At 39.8% G+C, this 11,086-nt stretch overlaps 1 protein-coding gene across 1 annotated transcript in view; it reads right to left on the bottom strand.

Moving 5' to 3' along the window:
- Positions 1–769: 769 nt before the first annotated feature.
- LOC132885368 (origin recognition complex subunit 1-like) overlaps positions 770–11,086 on the bottom strand; it is a 46,635-nt gene continuing 36,318 nt past the window's right edge. The window contains exons 16-18 of the mRNA XM_060920004.1: positions 7,631–7,797; positions 7,181–7,268; positions 770–1,438 (exon numbers count right to left, since the gene is read on the bottom strand). Coding sequence (XP_060775987.1) covers positions 1,244–1,438; positions 7,181–7,268; positions 7,631–7,797 — 450 coding nt within the window. The 3' untranslated portion in view covers positions 770–1,243. The remainder of the gene's footprint in view (positions 1,439–7,180; positions 7,269–7,630; positions 7,798–11,086) is intronic.

Genomic DNA, 11,086 nt, shown 5'->3' with positions numbered 1-11,086 from the left:
GGAGTGGGCAGCCACACCAGAGCACCCGGGGAGCAGTCAGGGGTTCGGTACCTTGCTCAAGGGCACTTCAGCCCAAGGCGGCCCCATATCAACCTAACTGCATGTCTTTGGATTGTGGGGGAAACCAGAGCACCCGGAGGAAACCCACGCAGACACGGGGAAAGCATGCAAACTCCACACAGAAAGACCCTCGCCAGCCGCTGGGTTCAAACCCGGAACCTTCTTGCTGTGAGGCAACCGTGCTAACCACTACACCACTGTGCCACCAACATTCTAGATAACCTACAACTTATTGTACTTGATTTTTTCCCCCCTTTTTTTTTGGGGGGGGGGGGGGGGGGGGGAGATGACTAACCATCAAATACTGTTGTTATACCTTTTTTGGAGGATATGTGCAAAACTGATGTCCTTTTAAAAAAAATAAATAAATAAACAAACCCATTTTGATCACTCCAGCATTAACAATATTGCATTTTTGCTGTACAAATCCGACTAAAAATTGTGCCACACAAAGCAACAGTAAATGACTTGAAACCATAGTGATACGAATAACTCCTATCCAGTAACGAGTGTTTTTCATGACAGTTGTTTTTTGGATGCGGTTATTTACTCAAGCTTCAGTTTGACCACTTCATGAACAGAATGTCAGAGTAGTTTTAGCTTCTTACCAAAGTTGCCCACAAGCTAAAAAACAGTACACTTGGGTAATCTCATTGCTGTAGTAACAGTTAAGTAGAATTATTTAAATAAATAAATCCCACACACCTCATTGACTTTCGATAGCTTTATTTAGGCGTTCAAGAATATTAAAACTAAATCCATAAAGATAAAATTATTTGGCACATGAAAGCACTACACAAACTCAAAACACACACACACACACACACACACACACCTTACTGGATGATAAAGCGAACACAGAATGGGAGGAGGCTTGTTTTCCAGTGTTAAAAACAACATTTCTTCACTTCTAAATCAGTCCATTTTGTGCTCAACATCAATAAACTACCTAACTGAGAAGCCCAAGTTGATGTAAAAATACTGTTATTTTATATACAAAGCATTAAGTGCCACTTAAATCAGCCGGTCTGATTCTTCTATTCAGGCAGTACCAGTTGGTCCAGTGATTTATATCCAACCAAATATCTCCTTGGTATATTAAATTTCAGCTTTCCTCAGGTTTTAAGGTAAAGCCTCGGAGTTAGTTAGTTAGTTCATATCACACATGCACACTGAGTATCACTCAGTCTGCCTTTAGGGCATACAGCACATCATCCTGGCTGAGATTGAGGCGAACACGGAGGAGAAGATCCAGACGGCTGGGCTCGAGCAGAAGTAGGCGACAAGCTCCTAACCTCTGACACACAGCCAGGCTTTCGGACACGCTCACCGGCTGCAGCCCTTCGACCCGACACAGGGCCTGGTGCTGCACGAACACCTGAAATATAGAAACAGAAACCGTCCTTATTTAGTGCCAACTGTATATTCACAGGTCAACCACATGGTTAGAGCAGGGTGTGAGAAAGCTGTGAGGGAAAGAAAAAAAAAAAAAAAAAAAAGTTATTCAAAACATGACCCATTTCCCTCAAAATAAAGGACATCACAGTGGATTCTAGGAACAGGTTGGTTAGAAAGTTGATTAAATAGAACAGCTCTAATGGTAATAGGACAGATGCTCCACATAAATGGCCTTTAAAATAATAATAAATAAAAAATAAAAATCCAAAATCAACTTCACACTACCCGGTCATGTTTTATTCCTTACTTAACACATTAATAAAGATGGAGAATACAATACATCACACACATAGTTGGTTTTGTATTAATTGTTTGACTCCCCCCTCGGAATTCTTGCGAGCATTTAAAATACATCTAATCCCATACTTTGGCTCCATTTTCTCGACAGGGAGATTTTTTTTTTTCCAAAATATACTCCATTAATTTTCACCAAGACGACTGTTATAATGACCGCTGCATGTGGTCAGATTAATTTCCCACAAATCTGGCGAATATGTCTAATTTTATCGAAATGAATGGTAAATTAATCTAATAAAAACATCCAACACTTTTTTCTTTTTTTTTTAAATGATCTGTTTATGATTAAAGCACCTGTAATGTGTTTCTAAAACATTACCTTCAGTGAAATTTAACCGAGCACACACTGAAATCGTTTTGAGTTTGGTCTCTATCATTTATGTCGGCTTATGTGGGACACTGGAGGTCAAAAAAACTAAACTAAAAATGACGGTGCTGGGGGAGGAAACCCTCTGATGCTCTGAGACTGTCGAGTTACAAACTTCTGGGGGGGCCCATTTTTTATATATATATATATATATATATATATATATATATATATATATATATATAGCCGCTTTATCCTTCTACAGGGTCGCAGGCAAGCTGGAGCCTATCCCAGCTGACTACGGGCGAAAGGCGGGGTACACCCTGGACAAGTCGCCTGGTCATCACAGGGCTAACACAGACACCCATTCACACTCACACCTACGGTCAATTTAGAGTCACCAGTTAACCTAACCTGCATGTCTTTGGACTGTGGGGGAAACCGGAGCACCCGGAGGAAACCCACACGGACACGGGGAGAACATGCAAATTCCACACAGAAAGGCCCTCGCCGGCCCCGGGGCTCGAACCCAGGACCTTCTTGCTGTGAGGCGACAGCGCTAACCACTACACCACCATGCCGCCCATATTTTTATATAAATAAATAAATAAAAAAAATAAGTCACAAATTTGGAGGGGGAGAAGAGATTTCACATTTATGAGAATTAAAACTCTGAAAAATAATGTGTTTCACTTTTTTGTGAAGGAACCACACAACTTCAGTTTGCATGGATGGATTAACGCAAGACACCACAGACACCACGGCTGAGCCGAGAATTAGAGGAAATGCAGTCTTTCCTCCTCAACTGCACAATATAAAAGAATAAATGGACCAAGAATTTTTAAATTCCATTTCTCAGAATGCACTGCAGCCAGGAAGTTTGAGATTGTTGTGCCTCTTGGATGTAACGAGACATGAATGTCGAAACTGCACAGCTTTGTTTATCTGCACATATAAAGCGGCTAGAGATAATGAGAGACACACACACACGCAGAGGTTCGGGCACCCCTGGTTAAAATTGCTGTTACTGTAAACAGTTAAGCAAGTTGAAGATGAAATGATCTCCAAAAGGCATAAAGTTAAAGATGACTCATTCCCTTTATATTTTAAGCAAAAAATATTTTTATTTGCATATTTTACATTTTCAAAATGACCAAAAAGGAAAAGGGCCCAAAGAGGAAAAAAAAAAAAAAATCGTTTGGGCACCCTGCATGGTTAGTACCTCGTAACACCCCCTTTGGCAAGTATCACAGCTTGTAAACACTGTAGCCAGCTAATAATCTTTCAGTTCTTACCTGGGGGATTTTCACACATTTGTCTTGCAAAAGGCTTCCAGTTCTACAAGTTTCTTGGGCTGTCTTGCATGCACTGCTCTTTTGAGATCTATCCACAGATTTTCAATGATGTTTAGGTCAGGGGACTGTGAGGGCCAGGGCAAAACCTTCAGCTTGTGCCTCTTGAGGTATTACATTGTAGATTTTGAGGTGTGTTTTGGTTCATCGTCTTATTGTAGGACCCGTCCTCTTTTTAACTTCAACTTTTTTACAGATGGGTGATGTTTGCTTCCAGAGTGTGCTGGTATTTATTCGAATCCATGCTTCCCTCGACCAATGAAATGTGCCCTGTGCCACTGGCTGCAACACAACGCCAAAGCATGATCGATCCACACCCATGCTTCAGAGTTGGAGAGGTGTTCTTTTTCTGGAATTTGGCACCCTTTTTTCTCCAAACATACCTTTGCACACTGTGGCCAAAAAGTTCTATTTTGATTTCATCAGTCCACAGGACTTGTTTCCAAAATGCATCAGGCTTATTTAGATGTTCATTTGCAAACTTCAGACGCTGAATTTTGCGGCTTGGACGCAGGAACGGTTTTCTTCTGATGACTCTCCCATGAAGGTCATATTTGTTCAGGTGTCGCTGCATAGTAGAACAGTGCACCACCACTCCAGGGTCTGCTAAATCTTTCTGAAGGTCTTTTGCAGTCAAACAGGTTTTTTTTTTTGCCTTTCTAGCAATCCAACGAGCAGTTCTTTCAGAAAGTTTTCTTCATCTTCCAGACCTCACCTTGATCTCCACTGTTTCTGTTAACTGCCATTTCTTAACATTACGATCTGAGGAAACAGCTACCTGAAAAACACTTTGCTACGTTCTTGTAGCCTTCTCCTGTTTTGTGAGCATCAATTATTTTATTATTCAGAATGCGAGGGAGTTGCTTAGAGGAGCCCATGGCTGTTGATTTTAGGGACAAGTTTGAGGAGTCAGAGAATTTATACAGCTTTGAAATCTGCATCATCTGACCTTTCCTAACGAAGAATTTGAACAAGCCACAGCTCAATAAGCTAATTAAGGTCTGGAACCTTGGTAAAAGTTACCTGAGAACTCAAATGTATCGGGGTGCCCAAACTTTCACATGCTGTTCCTTTTCTTTTTTCACTCTCCAATTGTACAAAAAAAAAAAAAAAACCCAAATCTTGCAGAAAATGCTGAAATGTGTCATCTTTACCTTTATGCCTTTTGGTGATCAGTTCATCTGATGCTCATTTAACTATTCGCAGTAACAGACATTTTCAGTAAGGGTGCCCAAACTTTTGCATGCATGCATCCAATTATTGTGCAAGAACAGTTTATTTTCAGTTCACCATTACTTTGAGTGCATGGATTCTTCTCATCTCCCCAAATCTGGAACTTTGAAACAGTAGAGCCAAGAATTATAGGCAACACAGTCTTTGTCCATTTTGCTGTGGTTCCTGGACAGCGATACAAAAAACAAACAAAACCCCCCACCCCACCCCACCCACTATTTGATTCGCCTCCTTCATATACAGTGGATATTAAAAAAAAAAAAAAAAAAAAAAAAAGTGTATACACCCTGTTAAAATGATAGTTTTTTTCTGATGTTAAAAAATGAGACCACGATAAATAATTTCAACACTTTTCCCGCCTTTAAATGCAACCTATAACCTGTATAATTCAATTGAAAAAAAAACCCACATACAGCTGGTTGCATAAGTGTGCACACCCTTAAACTAATACTTTGTTAAAAGCACCTTTTGATTTAATTACAGCATTCAGTCTTGTTGGGTTCACACCTGCCATCAATTAAAATGACTCTGATTAACCCCAAATAAAAGTTCAGACATTTACTCCGTTGCATCCTCCAGCGAAAGCCAAGGTTCACAGAGAGCTTACAAAGCATCAAAGGGATCTCATTATTGAAAGGTATCAGTCAGGAGAAGGGTACAAACATTTCCACGGCATTAGATATACCATGGAGCACAGCGAAGACAGTCATCAAGAAGGAGAAAATATGGGACAGCTGTGACATTACCGAGAACTGCACGTCCCTCCAAAATTGATGAAAAGACAAGACGAAAACTGGACAGGGAGGCTGTCAAGAGGCCTACAGTAAAGGCCTCTGCATGCTCGTGCGACAAGACTTTCGCAGATAGCTTTTCGCAGACAGTTGTAATTTATTGTTGAGCAGGGATAATAGGCGTGCGCGATGTTATTCACTGGCACAACGCAAGGGGGCGCGAAGTCGCTAGGAGTAGTTGGTGGGTGTGGTTAGTGGAGTGTTTATCCTCCGGTTACTTATAATGACTAGAACTTTTTTTTTATGATGACTAGAACTGGAGTCGTATAGATGTACGTACTTCCTCAATCAACCGCTCTTCGTGCTGCTCCATCTTCACTCGTGTTTTTAAAAACGCCGGTCGTGAAAACAAAACAAACCGGGAAAGTAGGGAAGCGGAAGTGCGTGTACAGCGGACCAATCAGAGCCCTCTGGTCTGCGGCGCTGTCTGCGAGGCTTCTGCGGTGGTCACAATTTTTGGGAGGTGCGCGCAGAGCGTCTGCGAAGGTGGGAGGGCTACGCAGACACTGTCTGCGACGCTATCTGCGAGGACTGGGTTGCCAGCATAAATTGGCCTTAACACTGAAGGAGCTGCAGGGATTTCTGGCAAGTACTGGTTGTGTACATGTGACAATCTCCCGTGTTCTCCATATGTCTGGACAATGAGGTAGGGTCAAAGAAAAACATCCAGACCCGGCTAAATTTTGCAAAAATAAAACACCATCAACTCTCCCAAAAGCATGTGGGAAAATGTGTTATGGTCTGATGAAACCAAGGTTGAACTTTTTGGCCACAATTCCAAAAGGCACAAAAACACTGCGCATCACCAAAAGAATGCCATACCCACGGTGAAGCATGGTGGTGGCAGCATCGTGTTACGGGGTCGTTTTTCTTCAGCTGGAACAGGGGCTTTAGTCAAGGTGGAGGGAATTATGAACAGTTCTAAATACCAGTCAATTTTGGCCCAAAACCTTCAGGTGTCTGCTAGAAAGCTGAAGATGAATTTCATCTTTCAGCATGACAATGACCCCCCCCCCAAAAAAAAAATTTTTGAAACGGCCCAGCCAGAGCCCAGACCGAAATCCAGTTGAAAATCTGTGGGGTGACCTGAAGAGGGCTGTGCACAAGAGATGCCCTCGCAATCTGACAGATTTGGAGCGCTTTTGCAAGGAAGAGTGGGCAAATATTGCCAAGTCGAGATGCGGCAGGCTTATAGACGCCGACCCAAAAAGACCGAATGCTGTAATTAAATCAAAAGGTGCTTCAACAAAGTTTTAGTTTAAGGGTGTGCACACTTATGCAACCAACTTATTGCATCTCCCCCCCAACAGATTTGTTTTTCAATTGAATTGTACAGGTTATACGTCACATTAAAGGTGGAAAAAGTCCTGAAATTATTTATCAGTCTTTTTTTTTAATCATTTTAACAGGGTGTGTACACTTTCTATCCACTGTATTTGTAACTTCCCCCCTCATAAGTTTGTGGCTTTTTTTTCTTGCAAATGTACGACTTTTTAATCTCCGAGAACATCCAAGTTTTTTTCCTCAATTTATGACTAATCTCAAATTCTGAGCTTTTTCTGACCTACAATGTCCTCACCCCGCTCTCAATCAATAGACAACGCAAAGATGTTTTGAAAGAATGATAAATGCACAGGCGAATATGATGTTTATAACCTTACAGCCACACAACCAGACTCTACCTGCTGAAAAGTGGCCTCTTCAAGACCCAGCCTGCGAAACTCTGCGATCACAGCCCTCAAGAAGAGCTGCTCTTTCAGAGAGGCACATCTGAAAAAGATAGGAACAAGATTAATCATCAGGAGCACGACTGCATGATATAAATACAACCATGATGGGGGGGGAAACACACTTAAATCAGAACTACTTGGTCAAATGAGGAACAAAATCCTCCATCGATTTAAAATATACTACATCAAGAATGATAACCCTTTTGCATTGCGAAGAAACTTGCACATGAGCTTCTTGGGCACCATTTAGGTCACAATTAAACCTAGTGAGATTTAAAAAGATATAAACAAAAATACAGATAACTAAAATAACAAAAAAATGGGCCAACTTAAACCAAAGCCTATTTCAATAAACAAAACACACAGCCAGGAACTGCACGTTCCCCCCGTCCCCCAACACACCTGATAGCTGTGATGTAGGACGAAGAGAACATTTCGTCCAAGGCTTCCATCACATGACTCATTCCAACCAATCCAATGGCACCCTTCCGACCGGAGTGCTCGCAGATCTCAGTGGCACGCCTGCAGATATCGAGACAGCGTCGCGCATCGCCTGACAGAGCCGCAACCTGGCAATCACAATCAGAGACGCAATCAGACAATCAGGGAAGAGGACATTTCAGAGCAGTTTTGATGGGGAGTACCTGAGGACATTTATTCAGCACGGTCTTCCTGCAACATTACATCTACTGCAGAATCCTACCCCGAGGTGAAAATGTGAATTTGACTGCATTTAATCTAAACCTTAAAGAAACCTTTAATTTAGTAGTGGATTTAAGTTACCTTTAAGAACAACCCTTAAATTTAGTTGAAAATTTCAGTACCTTTACTGCACTTTTTAAATTTCATAAAATACACTTGTATCTTTAAGCCCCTTTATTGGTATTCTTAAAAAGTAGTGGTGACCAAGTACATTCAAACGTTAAATTTAGTAACTTTGACATCTCGAAAGCTCTTTTTAATAGCATTTTGCATTTCATGTACTTGTACAGGAAAAAAGATTAAAAGTAACATTTCAGTTCCAGTTAAACGGGTCTGACTCCGCTAGAACCGGTTTACAGCAGGCTCCTGTTCTGCAGCACACAAGACAAATCTCATCACAATACACTCAAGACAAAAATCACACTGACGATACAAATAAAACAATTAAGGACGTCAACAAAAATAAAAACGATACAAGACCGCTACATACATAGACATTGAAAGGGGGAGAGAACTGAAGCAAAATTTAAAAAATAAATAAATAAAAACCCCAACCAGTAGAGGCGTGATGATTAATCGATCCCTGATCTATCGATCCATTTCAATCTGTGATTCAAACATCAATTACAATTTAATGAATCACAATTCACCAACAATACCCAATTTCACCCTGATAACCCTTGCTGCATAACATTGACTTAATTTTGATATTAAAAATTCAATTCAGCATCCGGAGCTGGACGTGGGTGCAGCCATGTGTGTGGTTACTATAGCAATCTCTCAAGATCGTGCGTTGCTTTGTGAACAACATGGCAGACAACTCAGAATTCCTGAAGCCGCCGGCTTTTAAAAGCCCAGTTTGGCGGCATGTACTCTCTGGACAATTAATGTTGTGTCTCAAGAGGTGTTATTCACTTTAACACAAGTGAGTGTATTTTTGTGTTTTAGAAGATCGAGACAAAAAAAAAAAAAAACCTGTCATGACGTTTTCATTACTTTTTTTTTCTTGGAGTGTTTTGCAGTTTGAAAATTAAAATGTGTCAAAAATAACTGAACTGTGATGCATCCATAGTTCCATTCAAAGCCAATGGAGTGACTGGAGTCTGAATAAAGACTCCAAAGGCAAAACTAATTAATTGTTTTTTATTGCTCTCCATTTCTAGGCTGACAGTTAACAGAATACTGACAACGATTTGCATCAGTTATAAAATAAAGGACAAAAAAAAAAAAAAATCCTGATTCAAATCAAATCAGAAGGTCAAAATCGTGATTCGAATCAAATTGCGAAAACTGAATCATCACACCTCTGACCAGTATGAGAACAGATCAATGACTGCAGGTGTAACTGTCAGAGTTTGTATGCTTTTTTAAAATGTGTGATGGATGGTAATGTTCAAACGTGATACATGACCTCATTACAGATTTTGGTGCCGGTATGAAAACACGATCTCTGACCATAGGTATTTTTATAAGCAGGTACTGAAAGAAGAGCGTGCGTTACTGATTGAGTTGTGTGTTGGAAGAAAAGCAATAAGTGTTGGTGAGGGACCGTTGGTTTGAATCTGAAAATAACATGTAATAGCATGACCGTTTATGGAGTTCTGAAAAGTCATGGCACTTGAATGTGCAAGTGCAGTGCAGTGACGAGTCCAACTAGGAAGTTTACGGTGGATCTCGTACACTATTGTATAGTCTTGCTATTGGTTCAATAATTTCCTTTGTGGTAAGAGACCAAACTGGAAGACAGTAAGCTATTGAAAGAATAATCGCACATAGGCAAGTTTCAGAAACTGAGTGACAAATCTGGTCTGATCTTGATCTTTGTTAGCTTGTCAATGTGCTCTTGATAAATGAGAGGTGAATCAAGGAACACCGAGGGTATTTATAGGTTTTTGTGGTGGCAAGAGTTTTTTTTTTTTAAAGAACAATATCTTTAAGCTTTTAATTCATCTAGTGTACATGCTGTTTTATTGGGCATTATATAAGGTCTTGAGGGGCTTCATGTTATACATCAAATCCATTAAGGACCAGTGGGGCTACTGATATTCACTCCAACATTATAGACAATTGTAGCCCAAGATCAAGTGATTAAACAATCAGCTTGAAGATTTTCTTTTCAACTAGAGCGGTGGCTACAATTATCAACGCCTTTTCAGATTTACCAATAAAAAACTAATTTTACAAAAAGGTGAGTTTCAGTTACAACAGTTATTATTGGTTAATCAACCAACCACAAGACACCCCCCACCCCCTTTGAGCTTGTCATCTGATGACAGCTCGTTACCGGAGATGGAATTCTTTTTTCAGCAATTTGAGGAAAACCCAGACGTCATCTCAGGTAAGCATGGTGGAAAGATCACGGACATGTTTTTACAAAATCAAATTCACCAATATTTCCATGATATCCTTGTCGAACCCTACTTTGTTTCTTACCCTCATCTGACAGTCGCCATTTTGTATCTAAACGCGCGTTTGAGAAGTCACATGAGGTGTCGATAGTGATTATTATCAAAACCCTGTGGAATTAAGTGACATTTACAACTGTTATGGATCGATCTTTGTGTAACCTTGAAGTAGATGAAGTACTTTTTTATATTAAAAAAAAAAAAAAAAAAAAAAAAAAAAAAAGCGCTGTGATTTACTTTATTTTTTTTCTGATTTATAACAGAATGGAATGTTGAGTATTTGGAATCCTATTGCAATAAATAGAATTAGACCAGAATCAAATTCCTAGCATATTTATTTAAAAAAAAAAAAAATCCATGCCTGAAATATTCAGATTTTTCTACTCCATTCAGAATTTTGCAGTTTGTTGTAAATATCTACCACATATTACAATAATCAGTAGACATTTTATGTTGTTTTTAGATGTAAATTTAAAATCTCAATTAAAAAAAAGAAATAAAAAAAAAATTATATATATATATATATATATATATATATATATATATATATATCACCCCACCCCAACCTTTGACCTGGATTTCATGCAGTTACAATGTCAATTGCCTGTTGATACTTATTGGTAAACTACAAAACTAGAAATTAATATAAGCAACACGGGCGGCACGGTGGTGTAGTGGTTAGCACTGTCGCCTCACAGCAAGAAGGTTCCGGGTTCGAACCTCACGGCCGACAGGGGCCTTTCTGTGTGGA

Source organism: Neoarius graeffei, chromosome 4 (assembly GCF_027579695.1).
Source record: "Neoarius graeffei isolate fNeoGra1 chromosome 4, fNeoGra1.pri, whole genome shotgun sequence".
NCBI lineage: Eukaryota > Metazoa > Chordata > Actinopteri > Siluriformes > Ariidae > Neoarius > Neoarius graeffei.
Note: the sequence above shows the minus strand (reverse complement) of the source record. Positions and strands in the feature narration are given on the sequence as shown.